The sequence below is a fragment of the Parasteatoda tepidariorum genome, chromosome 4 (assembly GCF_982258835.1).
Source record: "Parasteatoda tepidariorum strain Cologne lab strain chromosome 4, Ptep-v5.0, whole genome shotgun sequence".
In the NCBI taxonomy this organism is placed as follows: Eukaryota; Metazoa; Arthropoda; class Arachnida; order Araneae; family Theridiidae; genus Parasteatoda; species Parasteatoda tepidariorum.
Window position 1 is genome coordinate 113,735,089 of NC_141758.1, and position 15,578 is coordinate 113,750,666.

A 15,578-nucleotide genomic window follows, 5' to 3' on the forward strand; every position below is an offset into this window, starting at 1 on the left:
TGAGGGGAGATTGAAAATGTTTTATTTCTATTGTTAAGCTAACTACGACTTCTAACAGAAATGTTTGAATTTAATTTATAAAACTTTTTCCCTAATATTAAAGATGTAAAATATTGGAAGGTCCAAAAAATATTCTTTCTGATAAGAACTGTCCAAATAATATTTTTTTTCGGAATCAGAAATTTTCTTTCTTTGGAATCAGAATTTTTTTCCCTTCCTTTCTATGTTCAATTAAGACTTCTTTCGACTCAACTATCTTCAAATAAAACTTCTTCTTATGGAAGTTTTTTCGCATGTTTTTTTCCTTTCAGCCATTTAGGAACTTTAAATTTCCAGGTCTTCTTAGCCTTTTCGGGATCAAATGTGCAATTCAATGTATCATCGCAACAGCCGGTTGTTGCAATTCGTCCATCCATTGGACTAACTTCTTTCTTTTTCGCCTTCTTAATCTTTTTGGGCTTGCCAACCTCACGAATGACTTCATCGCAACATTTAGGAGTTTTCATCTGTTCATCCAATTGAATATCATTTTTCTCTTTTATTGCATGAGAACTCCGTTTAAAAATCTTTTTTAAAAACCCTTTTTTAGACTTTTTGACTTTGGGATCATCATTCGAAGGCAAATAAGAAGTTTTGGGACAACCTACGTCCCTTTTTTCAGATTCTCTTTTGGTGGAATGGTAGTAGACGTTATTCTGAGTGCTAGCATCTTCGGATATAACATTTAAAGAATGATCGATTTCGTCATGAAATCTTCCAATTGTAGAGCAATCATTATTATGAAATCCTCTATTTGGGATACTTTCATTTTCATGAGATCCTCCATTTAGGATATTATCATTTTTATCAAATGCTCCCTTTAGGATACCAACATTTTCATTATGTTCTTCATAATTCATATCAAAACCATTCTTTTTTTCCTCCTTAATTTTTAAAACTGGTTTCTTGTCGAGGATCTTACAATTCGTACACTTTCTGATGTCACGATTATAAGTAATCGATTTATGTGATAAATACTTCTTATCCAAATCACAGCAGAGTTCACTTTTATGATTTTGCTTCTGCTTTGAGTTAGCATTGTCTCTTTTTCTGTGTCTAAATCTAACTCCGATCATAGCCATCTTGCTTACATTTTCTCTTCCACTTTGTAAAAACATGTTTTTCTTCCTGGTTTGAGTTATTTCGGCACGATGGAAACTCACATCGCGATTGAAACTTCCTTCAGCAAATATAGAAGATTTACTAGCACCGAGTTTAAGAATGAGTTTGTTTGTCGTGTACCAGTTGGAATTCACGCAAAACACACTAAAATATCCATTCCATACTCGCTCAATTTGAAACTGCGCGTTTTGAAATAGAGCTTTTTTGTGAAAGATTTCAAATAACTGACGGCATTCGAAGCTGTTAGAAATATGCAGAAAAGGATTTAGGCGAGCAACTCCGAAACAGTTGCTGAAGACTGAATTGCGATAACAGACGAGTTCTTTCTTCGCAATCACGTGACTTCCTTCTGGTGCATACGTCAAAGTCATTTCACTTAACGCTTCACTTCTAACATTACTCATGTCTTGGCATGTCTGCATGCTATAACGATCTTTGAGAATTTCAAAACACCACATTACAAGACTTACCTCAGTCATGTCAACGAACAAAGTTTTTCGAAATGACATACCGAAAAGTTCGAAGTCTGTGTGGCATGGTTTTTGCACGCTGTCTCGACACGTCGGCATGCAACAACTATCTTTGAGAAATTCAAAATACCACGTGACGAAACTTGTTTTAGCCATGTCAACGATTAAAGTTTTTCGAAATGACACCCTGAAAAGTCCCAAGTTCGTCTTGGGTATGTTTGCAAAAATAGAGGTGCTTTCATTCACATATCGTATGGGATCGTGAGTCGCGTTTTCTTGTATTTTTATCAATGTCATCGATTGTTTGAGGCACTGTTCCAAAGAACATTCAGTTGGGTTACAATTCTCAACAATCGTGGTGGTCTCACTATAGGTAGCAGCAGTTTCTTCCATTTCAAATACATTTACAGGTGTTTCTATCCTATATTTAAAAACAACTGCCCTTTGTTTCTGGTGATAAACTTCATTCACGCCTACTCTATTATTTCCCTTCATTCCATTAAAGTTTGGATCAAAGCCAAACATCAGATCGTCCCAGCACTCTGTGAATCTGTTAAGACACCAAATGGGGCCGCAAAACTTTTTACTGGGCGTTCCATGAACAATAGAGTGGCCTTTGCGCTTTCTTATTTCCCAACCAACAGTTGGGCCATCGCAATTCATGATAGAATTTCTTTGCTGTAATTGGATTTTCAACACATTTCCAACGAGTCTCTTTTTGCTGACATAAAACTCAACTGTTTCGCTTCCCTCTTTGAAACTTGATGAGCTTCGATCGCTCACAGAAAATTTTCTGAATCCTTTTTTAATCTTTTCATTTTCCTGACACTTTAAAAGGTCACGTTTGTCATTTGATCCAGCAAAGTGCTCAGATACTTCTTTAGAATCTTTCTTTGAGACTCTTTCATATATGCCTCCTACACTCTCAGGCAGGTCAAGGTCACGCCATCCATTTTTATCAATGGCATGGCATTGGATCCTTTCTCGATCCTTATCCGTCAAAGTATCAAATTCACCACAATAGAATGGTTTGATTTGGCCATCATTGTAGCAAAAAGATTGGGTGAGTTGAAGGAAAGTTTCATTTTCTCTTCCAATATGTAAATCCTCTATGCAAACATTTACTCCACTTTCTGTCCATTCAAGTGAAGTATCCTCTCCGACACTGAATTCTCCATAACAGTCACCACTGTTTGTATATTCGCTCTCCAGCAAGCATTTTTTCTCACTGTCTTGTTTTTTTGACCTTCAATAAAAATTACGTTCCAATAAATAAAACAAAATTTTTAAGTTAAGTAAAGTGTTGTCTTTTTTCTACTCCACTTAAAAAAAACATACATTAACCCTTTGTTGATTATGGCACTTACCATGAAGTGTGTCAATGGAAAAAACTCCCCTCGCCACTCTTTTGGAGCAGTGGCAGTAACTATGGTTACTAGGCTTAACAGGCAAATATGGGTGTTGGATCAAGATTTGAGACAGATTTTAGTTCGGGTCTGAGAGAGGAAGGAAATCGTGGGGGAGAGAAGCTCTTCTCTTAGAAATGTGATATTTCTTAGACTTTAGATTTAGTCCTTAGACGTTGCGGTGAGGGGAGTTTTTTCAATAGACAGACTACAAACTACACTGTACCAGCTGTCAGCAAATCGTACATACTGTAAATGTACGATATTATGCATAAATGATATTTTACGTCTAGTTCACAAAGGTAGCTCCTTATTCGATGAATCGTAAGAAGCAAGAACATCGGTGATAAACAATTATTATGATATCGAAAAGCTACTTTAATAAATAAATAAAATCTTTTACTTATAATTAGTTCGAGTCATGCAAAAAAGGTTAGTTGTCAATGAAAAACACACACGCGTGATTAAATAGACTGATGGGATAGTTTTTGCATTCGGCCTAGGTGAGCTTGTAGTTGTTGTATTAATCTACATCGCACTAGAGCTGCGCAATGGGCTATTGGCGACGGTCTGGGAAACATCCCTGAGGATGATCCGAAGACAAGCCATTTCAGTTTGGCTCCTTTGCAGAAGGGATGGCATCCCCGCTTCGGTAGCCCGACGACCTGCATGCGAAGTTCAGCACTTTAGGGTAGAACAGCTTAACGAGGAACCATACCGCACACCTGCGGTCCCTACGCAGACTGATCCAAGTGGTCACCCACCCGCACACTGACAGCAGCCAATGATGCTTGACTTCGGTGATCTGCTGGGAACCGTGTTTTAACGTCACTGCGAGATTATTCCGCGCGGATATACTGCGGGATTATTAAAATGCGGATTATTCCGCAATCATCAACTTGCCTTTAAAATAGAGTTTTAGAGCCCTAGTCCAAAATGACGATGTGTAGTCATTTTACTTAAAATTGTGGTACATGGGCTAACTTTATTGTCAAGTGACAGAGTGCAAGTAAAAGTTTAAAAAATTAGATTTTGAAATTATGTAAAAATATTTCAAAAATCATTTTTCTGTAACTTTAGTATTTTTTTATGAAATATTATAAAAAATATTATTTTTTAAGTGAAAAATCACAAAAATGTTAAGGAAATTGGTGTTGAAATAGCAGATTTTAAAATTTCCATTTTGGGACTTTTTTTTCGTGGAATTAAATAGGACTAAAGTTTTATAAAGTTGCAGGCTGGTTAATAGCTCATTCATGAGTGTTATACGTGTGGGTTCATTTTCAGTACTTCAAACTTTGAGACTGAGTATTGAAAATTTGAATATTCAACTTTAAGAGAATAACGGTAATTAATGTGTTCAGAAAAAGATGAATACTTACAGTTTTTTACGAATTCTTCGAATAATTCTCAAGATAATCTCCATCTTATGACAGACGATCGATTTTCCTACTTTAAATCACCAAAAAATTCAAATACTTATTATACGCACACTTTTTAAAAGATTAAAGAAGTTTTAACAATAACCATTATTGCATCAAAGTATATCGAAAAGGCTTTTCAGGACATATTGTTTAACTACTCGTCTAAACAATTGTTATGACCAAGAAAAATACTCATTATTTGTTTAGCAACAATGCTCAATGTTTTAAATAGCTACTGTAGGTTGTTTAATTATTGTGTATTCAAATTACTCTTAAAAAAAAGAACAAAAACTATCTAAAAAGCTCCAAAGATAAAAAATTTTCGCATCCTCAGATGATATGACAAAATTATTTTCCGATAAATTTTAATAGGGCGCTGCGATTTCAAATTTTCAGTAACTTTTACTGTCGTGTTATATTTTTTTTCTTTTTTTTTACAAAAGTGTTCTAACGGTAGTGAAAAATTCGTCTTAAAGTGTTCATAATATGTTCGTGTACAATCAAAAAAATATCATATTTTTCTAAAAAAAACTCATGTTCTTATGATTGAATATTCACATACTTAAACGGGTTAACTTTAAATACGTTAATTAGTTAGTACTTACTACTACACTGTCTACAGTCCATGGCCATATAATTCGACGCACTATTAAATTCTATGTAAAAATATAATTATCAGGTCATACCGTACAGCTGTATTGTTTTTAGTTGAATGAAACCGGTTTGCATTTGTTTACGGTTCTGTTTTTAAAAATTTTAAATTTTAGTCTAACTGAAATGTTCCATCAATATTTAATAATATTCTTTTTTACAATTTCTACAATTATCAACAACCTGGAATTGAATCATTTTACAGAACATAATTTTAACAGTGACATATTAATAATTTAGATATAGTGGAGAGTTTTGATTTAAGACTACAAAAAGAAAATTACTACATGCCTTTATACAAAATTATTTTGCTGTATGGGCTAAACGATAGCTTCCAACATACACAGATTAACTTTAATAACTCCTCAACTTATTCACTTTTTTCATATTAAAGATAAGCGTACAATAAACGGGGATCAAGAAGTAATAGAAATTCTCTTAATAGTGACAAATTAAATATAAATTTTATTGCTAATATGGAAAAAGATTTTAATTAACATTATAATATTAAACTAATTAAAGATTTTGCATTCTCCCTTAAGAATAACAATGTTTATAAGCTTCAAGATCTTATTATGAACTTTTCTTTTATTAATTTACACTTCAAAATTCTTTGTTTCGATCTTGTAAAATTAAAAATGAGTAAAATTTCCCTAAATATAAAGAAAAAAATATAGACAATTTATATTTCGTTATTAACTTTCAAAACCCTATTTTCAATAAGATCAAATTTCATAATATTTTTGAAAATTTTAAAAATTTGTTTCCTCTAAAAGATTTTAACATAATTAAAAGCTTTAAATATATAACAAATCTCTTGGTAGAACTATATTTAATTATAATCATAACAGCAAAAATTTAAGGAGGATTAATATATCCGATTATGAATGTCACTGTGAGGAAGAGAAATATTTTGATTTTGTTGATAAATATCATGAACATATTATTACTAGTAATTTAAGTATTATAGAAAACTCAGAACTTTGGAATTTAATGTTAAAAATCCAAAAATTTAGACCCATTTATCATAATATCAATTATGAATATTCTAAAATACTTAATGATCTCAATAGTTTTTGTTTAAAAATATCAAATATATTCTCTGTATCTTTAGATATGTTAACAAAACGGAAATGGGCTATTTATTATTACTTTACTTTACAAAACTTTGCTTTCAATAATAAGAAAAATTTATATAACAGTAACAATTCAACAAATTTTTCTAAAACTGTTCAATCCATTACGATTTTGTTCACTACAAAAAAATTTTGTAATTATCCCCATAGACAAAGCTAACAATAATTATGCAATCTTCTGTAAGAAATTCTATATTGAACTCTTAACTACGTAGTTTGAAAATAGTAAAAATTTTAAACTTAGTAATTTAAGTTAAATAATATTGTCCTCAAAAAAATTTTAGCTTTATATAAGAAGTTAAAAATTAAAATTAGCGATATACAATTTACTTACTTAACTATCAGTCCTAAATTTCATAAAATTCCTATAAAATTCAGAAAAATCACATGTGGGTCTAATACTTACCTAACTAAATCTGGCACCGTTTTCTCTATTTATTTAAAGAAAATTATTAACAATATTATCAAAGAAGGTTTTTTCTTGGATTATCTCCGATAATCAATAGAATTTAGAATTTATTAAACATAATAAAATTAATTCTATTGCGACTTCTGATTTCCAGAATCTTTTCAATAACATTCCCCTTTCTAAACTAAAATATGTCCTTTTGAATTATTACTTTGATTTCAAAAATATCTTTAATTGCTACTTTGATTATTGAGAAATTCTAATTAAATTTTGTCTTTTTAATAATTATCTTTACAATGGAAAATATTTTAATTCATAAGAAAAATCCTTTAGAATCGTCGTAATCACCCTAAAATTGAACAATTTCTGATAGGTTTTTTTCTCTCCATTAATCAAATTTTTATATATTTTGAAGGAATGCATTATTTATAATCAATAGACCATTTTATAACCCCCGGTGGCGCCACAGGTCCTGGGTTCGATCCTCGGGCCGGACAAGGTTGACTCAGCCTTTCATCCCTTCAGTGGGTCGATAAATAAGTACCTAAATGAGGAACTAAACGATGGGGGTTTCGCGTTCAGCTGACCGGAACATCTGCTTCTGCATCCCAGAGCCCAAGGTCAAGAAAACTGAGATGGGCACAGCAGGCTTCGGGCTGTCGCGCCACTGAGTTTAGAACATTTTATATTTTAGAAACTACTAGTAAACTTTATATCACATTCCAATTATTAATAACTAATTAAAAAGCTTGTATCACATTGCAAGTATATTAGGAACTAGTTTTAAAGTTTATACATAAGCAACTTGGGAACAATTAGTTACATTATTTCAGAACATTTTGTTGTCTATTAATAATTTAAAAATAAACATGTAATATTTTTTAAATTAATTTTCATAGAATATTACAATTTTCTTCATGTTTGAAAGCAAGAACTATCCACTCTGGGACGATTCTACTTCAATTCTTAAAAGCTTCCATCCCCATTTTTCTCCACTCATTTCAATTTTATAAAATCAAAGCAAAGAACTTGGAAGCATTGCAACTGATGGAGCTCCGGCAATGCTGGGTAAAAAAATCGGTCTTATTGGGATTCTCAAATTCCACAATTCATACAGATTCACTGCATAATTCACCGTGAGCATCTCGTTACAAAATATTTAAAATATCCTGATGTTATGAAAACAGTGTTACACATATTGTAAATTACATTCGCACCAATGCAAAAAATCATCGACAATTCAAAAATTTCCTTAAAGAATTAAAGGACGAAGAATGACATTAATTTCTTTTGCATTGTTAGAGGGTTCTCTAGTTACAACGTATTAAATTGTTTTGTAGATTTGCTTGATCCGATAGCAGCATTTCTAAAATAAAAGGAAATAACCTATTCAGAAATAAACGATGACAAGTGGTTACAAGACTTAATGTTTTTAACTGATGTCATGGAACATTTGCAAATACTGAATTTACAATTGCAAGGGAAAGATAAAATAATACCTGACCTCTCACAGTGTATATTTAGTTTTCAAACTAAATTACAACTTCTTCAAAAGGATATAAAAAATAAAACATTGTCATTTTCCTCGAATTAAAAAAATTTGTTTCAATATTTAACAAGAAAAACTCAACGAGTATATAGAAAAGCTAGAAGAAATATTGAAAAAATTCCAAAATAGATTTCAAGACTCGAAATATTTCAAATCGTCTCTTGATTTTTTTCTGAATCCATTTGAAATTAACATAATTCAAGGTGAGTGTTTTCCATATCCAATATAATTATGACCCAAAAAGCAGCTGGAGAATTAGAATTAATAGAGAAGCAAGACAATCAAGCTCTACAATTAAAATATAAGTCAACGTCGATTATTGAATTTTGGAAATTTGTACCAGAATCGAAGTATCCTGAATAAAAAAAAGACTGCTTGTCGAATTATTTCAATATTCGGAACAATGTACTTATGTGAATCATTCTATTCCATTTTAAAATTCAGTAAATCCAAACACCGATCAGTATTAACTAACCAGCATCTCAAAGAATTACTGAGAAATGCTGTCACCCATTATTCACCAAATTTTAAAGAATTATCAAGAGAAGTTAAATAAATGTGTTTAAATTTGATATTTAAATTCAATGCACGTATTTTGTACTTTTATTTATGTGTTTTCAATAAATATAATCTCTGTAAAAAAAATGTCGTACCTTTTTCGCCCATCTTTTAAATACGTATTTAATTGCGGCTCGCGAAAAATTTCAAATTTTGAATAATGGCTCGACTATCAAGAAGCTTGGCCACCCCTGGTATATGCAATAGCACAAAGTATACAGTCCCACAATCCAACCGCAAAACTCCCAAACAAAATGTGGCAAATTTCCAAACACGGCAGATTATGATTTGTTTGCTTCCAGCCGAGTAAAAACGTGATAAAACAAAACAAACTAACCAATTCTGCTACTCCCGAGTATTCTCGGGATAATAAATAGTTGCAATATGTACATACCCGATTTAACTCGGGATAATCAGGGAAGCAGTTAAAGCGTTTTCTGTCAGCTCCATTCATTTATTGTCATATTAACGCCAATTGAAATTTCGATAACTTACAAACAAAAAACAAATTGAGACAAAATTTTAAATAAGATAAAAATAAGATCAAATAAATTTAAAAACTACGTTTATCAAAGTTAAAACTTTTGTCAAATCTAAAGTGCGTGCGCATCACCTTCCTTCTATACTACTATCACTTCTGACGCCCCCCCCTCCCCATCTTGTGTAAGAATGCACCCCCTACGTTTTTTCTTTTTAGGTTTAACGAAAAAATAATTTTCTCCTTATAATACAAAAGCAAGTTTTTTTTCAATTTTAATTTCATTTTATTATTTATGAAATCGCGTCAAGTTATTCTAAACAAAGCATTTGTTCATGCATTTCACAATCGAAAATTTCAAAACGCAGTTTGTTTTTGTTATATTTGTCTACGTTCGAGACTTGAATGTCATGACGACTTTAAAATTACAAACTGTCTGAACTGTCAAAAGTCTTACAAGTTAAGACTCTAATTCATATTCAACTTTTCAAACTAATTTATTTTTCCGATAACAGACAACTCACTGTTTTGCAAAATAATCATTCAATGCATTTTATGACCAAAATTTTATCGAGAGAAGAGCTGAATATTAATTCAGAAAAAGAATAACACAAAACTCAAAGAATATTTTTGAATTAAAAATATATCTTAAGAATTTTTTTTTCTAAAGCATTATTGTCATGAATTCATGTAGTTTTACCATTGAAAGCAAAACTCACAAATCCTTTATGAGACGTTTTTTAAAAATTGAAATTTAAAAAGCATTTGATGCTCTTAATTTTCATTCTAACTAAAATTATTGTGATTCTATATTATAAAAATATTCGAATTATTTTGAACTAAAATGTCTGCGCAATTTTATTTCCTGCAACAGTTTTATTGATATTTGTCATTTAAATAAATAAGTAAATGATTACCAATATTAAAATTACATAAATTTTCTTTTTTTTTTAAATATGAAATAAAATTGAATGGCTACTTATAAAAATCATGTTTTGGCTTTTCAGAGTTGTTACTAACGCTAGCATTCGTCCTTATAACCCATATGCACACTATGTCCGATTATTATTATGTAGAATGATCGATATTTAAGAATATATCAATATATTTTTCAAATCTGACTAATTAATGCTATTTAGTTGTTATTTTTGGTTGTTATTTCTGTTGCCCAATTAAAAATTATCAGTACTTACGAGAATATCGTTTCAAAAGAATTATCGTAAAGGGTAATATTCACGATATTATTGCATTTGACACACCGACCTATATGTGTTTCATTGGTAGCCTCTCTCAGGTGTCGCCGAAATTAACTTCATGGTCCCTATAAGTGATAAGTAACATTTAATCCTGTTTTCATGAAAACAATTAGGGTAAAATATCTAAACTACATTCCAAATTTTAGGTAACAGGTACTTTCTTTAGCCAGTATTGTGACATTAGGATGTTAAGTAACATTGATAAGTAACATTTAACGTTGTTGACATGAAGACAACAGGGTAGAATATCTAAACTAAATGCCAAATTTTAAGTAACTAGTATTAAAGTAACGGGTACTTTCATTAATCAGTATTTTAACATTAGGATGTTAAGTAACATAGATAAGTAACTGATAAGTAACATTTAACGTTGTTGACATGAAAAAAATAGGGTAAAATATCTAAACTACATGCCAAATTTTAAGTAGCTGGTATTAAAGTAACGAGTACTTTCTTTAACGAGTATTGTGACATTTGGCTTCAAAGTTTGAGACAGATTTAAAATTATTATGGAGAATTCATAGTTTCATCTTCGATTTCTACAAAGGGTGACTATTAATTTCTATCTAATAACTTCTGAAAATTCTACAGTACGTTTTTGCACAATTTTAATATTTTGTACAAATATATAGTGTACATTTTAACTTCTAAGCTGTTATGTTTTATATGAAAAGTAATTTAAAATAGAAACTTTTTTTTTAAACCGAGCACATATATATTGGAATTAATATTTGGTTTGTTATAAGATTTAAACGAGTATTCCGTGAAAATTTTTGTCAGAGTGCGAGTTGAAATTGGAGTAAAGCTCTCTGAATCGAACATTTCAACTATATATCTGTCTCAGATAAATTGAAGTCACAATTGTTCCCATACTTGAATAAGGAGACATTACGAATTTAAAACCATCCGTTCATCAATTGCATTTTTTCAACATCTGCAAGTAAAATAACTTTATATTCTTATATTAGTTCATATCAGTCTTGTTCGTAAAAAACCCATCTTTAACAATAATAACGCAACAATAAAATAAAATTAGGCATGTATTTATTTTTTTTTTTAAATTATGGAAGCAATTCAACTTAATCCACTTGTTCAGGAAGATTTCTTTTTGGAGCAATCCAAAAGAAATATTTTCGCAAAAAGTAATATTTGTAATAGTTTCTATAGATAAATATGCATATCTTGAAAAATAGTATTTATTTTTCATACACATAGTTTCTAAACACAAATCTACAAAAAACGGAAGAGAACTCATTTCCTAAATCTGTCAAATTATATACACAGCAGTATTTTTCCCAATATTCAAAGCAATGCAAAATACTTCTTGGGTATTATAGTGTGAAAATGTTTAGTTGGGAGTTCATACGTTGAATTATTCATTCCAACACTTATCGAGAGAGAGAATAGACAATTTATTCCTTTCAAATATTTTCACGGTTATTTGTCAAAAGTAAAAACTGGGATGGTTTTCGAGCGCAGATTTTTCCAATTTTCTGTATATTTTTCCTCTTTTTCTTCCATATATCCTTGCGTAAGAACTCAAGTGTGGTATAGTTTTCAAACTATCTATGTTGTTTGTCTCAAAACAAGATCTATTGTTTTTTAATTCATGTAATTTTATAGATCACTGAATAAAAAAAAAAAGAACTCATGCATATTTATTTTTATATTCCAATTCACTAGTGTATAAGACGTGTTAACTCGATTCTATTGCGGGGTACCTTTTCATCGATGGTAGATATCGTCGATAACAGCTCTCCCCACATTGATGACCGTCGGGCATGATGTGAACACGCCTACCTTGGCAGAAACGCCCACTACGATTTGAACAAGCAAACTTCGATGGATGATCCACTCATTGAGCAGTAGACTTATTGCTCCTTGTGACGGTGAAATTTAACCTTACTCTGTTGTTTCTCAGTCTCGATAAGACACAATTTTCAACACATACACTCGACTACTAAAAGTAAGACTGGAGCCACCGCGACCGTGAACTTAATACAGCTCTCACGATCAGCACTCAAAAGTACGGTGATCATAATACAGCTTCATACGGTTCTCACAAAAAAACAGCAATGAATCAACTAGTGGCATAAGTTCAACGAATTTTATCACTGCTTTAATTCTGGTAAAGGAGTACTGGTTCCCAATCCGGGAATCGAACCCGGGTCGCGTGGGTAAAAGCCACAAATCATAAGTATTTCAGTGTATCTAGCAGCACAAGTCCCACTGATTTAAGAAATGTACCTCCGAGGAAAAATTCCTGTTTGCACGATATGGAACGTAAGGACGTAATAAAATCCCTAAAACTTAAATTCTAAATCTTGAGTTTAAAAATTAAAACTAAAAACCCCCAGTTTTTTCGCCATATTATACTACTATTCTCATTTATGCTAGGAGTCATTAACATTTAAATTACTTAACTGCTTAAATCTCCTTTTACTTCTGCGTAGTGACACTTAGTATTAACTGAATAAAATAAAGACACTCTTTAACTTCCCAGGATGGAATAAAAAAGCTTTAAAGTCACTCATAATCACCATTTTTTTTAAGCTATCATAAAATAATATGTTTCCGAAAAGTATTATCTAACTATTCTTGGTTCAATAGGAAAAACCAGAGACACAGCTTGCAAAACAAAAATACAGGCTCAGGCTTTTTTCAGAGACTGCTAATGAGGCACTTAACTTCTCTGACGCCTGACAGAACCTTTTCAAGGATAAAACTACCTTTTCTCAATCCATTCCCCACCCACACACACCCCTTAATCGACACACATTCCTTGTTTTATTGTGACCTGGGAATTACGAAAGTAGGGAAATAATAATTCTGTTTACGTCTTAATTTCCTGTAAGTAATTAGTAACCCCAAAATGTGGCAATAGTTTAATTTCCGGTTTACAATATCTGCACTAACTTAATATTTAAAGCAATCTCTGCTTTTTGGATCATTTAAACGGTTTTCAATTGTTTTATGAATCTAGAAAAATGTAATTTTTTTTTTTACTGCGATATAGCTTAAATTTCTGTGTGGTACGTAACTCTGATAAAATGTATAGTTTTTTTATTCATTTTCGATAGTATATACAACAATTCTGTGTCTAAATAATATATATATATAGGGGAGAGTCGGGTAGCCCCGCTCACTTAAGGAGTATTGCTTATATTTCTGTATAATACTGAGTAACAATCAACATTTTTGTATGTTTCTATTGTTTTATCATCTAATTAAATAATGCAAAAGGAATAAACCAAAAAAAGAATAGTTAAACTTAAAAAAATAGAAATAAAAAAAAAACATGTTTTTCAGCTCTTTTCAAAATGTATCGGGCAGCCCCGCCCAGTTACAAAAATTGTGTTTTTTTGGCTATTTTTTCAGGTGTAAATGAGAATGACCAATGTATTGACAATAGATAAACCTCATTTATCATTTTTATCACAAAATTATTTTATTTATTACATATTTATATACTTTTAGTGAATTCTATTATTCAATAACAACAAATGTCATACTTTTTATCATTATTAATGTATATTAATATATTAATACATATTTATATTAAATATTTAACGAAAATAATTTATTTTAAGTAACAATAATTAATAACAATAGTTGGTTTTCAATATAAACTTATTTGGTTGATCTCTTCTTATAAACTTAATATGAAATATTTCTTATAAAATTACAAATTCGCTTTGTATTTTGATTGCATTCAAATGCTTCTGTAGATTGATTCGTTCACAAATAAGTGAAAATAAATAAGTAAGCAAATAGCTTATCATAATCGTATTTATGATTTCTTGATATTAAATTTAATTTGGATATATCAATTACATTTTAAAAATATTAAATTTTTCATTTTTAAATATATAAATTTATGTTTCATGTAATATTAAAACATATATTTGTTGTTAAAAATGCATATAACATTCAAATTTGAAGCAATAAAATAATTATCTTTGCAACCGTACATTTATCGACGAAATAAAATTGGGCGGTGATACCCGACATTCATGTGAGCGGGGCTACCCGAAATCCAATTTTTTTGCAAATTTGTAATTACTCGAACAATTTTTTACATACAAACTTCCTTCTTTGTGCAAATTAAACTTAAGACTACATACTTTAATGCTGTATGTATAGAAAAAATTATTTTTTTAGTATTAAAATGAAGTTTAATCGAAACATTCAACCAATGTTTCCTAATTTCATGACTACTGTATTCAACATATTTTCAAAACTATTGTTTACCATGTTACCAGCTGCATAAATACTTGAAACTTCGAAAATAATCTTTGTTAATATAACAATTAATGTCCGATGGCCCATTGACTTGAAAAAATATTCTATACATATGAAATTGACTGTGGGCGGGGCTACCCGACTCTCCCCTATATATATATATATATATTTGCAATAGAATTCAATTCTTTAACGTATTTACTGTATACAAAATGCAAAATGTATGAAGCATTTTCAATATGTATCATTTCTATGCATACTTTATTCCTATACATGCATTATACATTTATAAAATACATAATTTTTATAGCATTTTATACTATATTATTTTTATTGTGACGAAATGTAGCAAAAAGGAGTGTAGTACACTATAGAAACTGCCTGCTTTAAAGAAATCTCTATAAGGTAGGCGTAATATCTGTAACATTTATTATTTCTATAACATGCGTAGTTTTATTAACAATTTCTATGGCATATATAATTTCTTTACGTGCGCATAATTTTGATGCTAATTTAATGTCTGCAACGCACATTATTTCTATAATTTTTCCTATGATGTATACAATTTCTATATCATATAAGATTTTTACACTCCTGTTGCATTAAGAAAAGCACCCTAGTTGTGATTTAGAAAATAAGGCGAATCTTTGTTTAAAAATATTCTTAAAGGTTACTTTATTTTAAAATCGGTGTGGAAAAGCCAACCTATTTTTGAGTTTCAGCTATAGATGCTCAACTCAAGTACTGAAACAAACTTTCCATCACAGAGGATTTTTTGGAACTAATGGAAAGGAAAACCTCAAAAAAAACTCCCACGCTTAGCCCAAAATATTCTACC

The 15,578-nt window shown here is 30.5% G+C and overlaps 1 protein-coding gene across 1 annotated transcript in view; it reads right to left on the bottom strand.

The window, feature by feature from the left end:
• Window positions 1-15,578, bottom strand: part of LOC139425946 (uncharacterized) — a 99,978-nt gene continuing 84,400 nt past the window's right edge. The window contains exon 2 of the mRNA XM_087161922.1: window positions 1-2,877. Coding sequence (XP_087018048.1) covers window positions 276-2,877 — 2,602 coding nt within the window. The 3' untranslated portion in view covers window positions 1-275. The remainder of the gene's footprint in view (window positions 2,878-15,578) is intronic.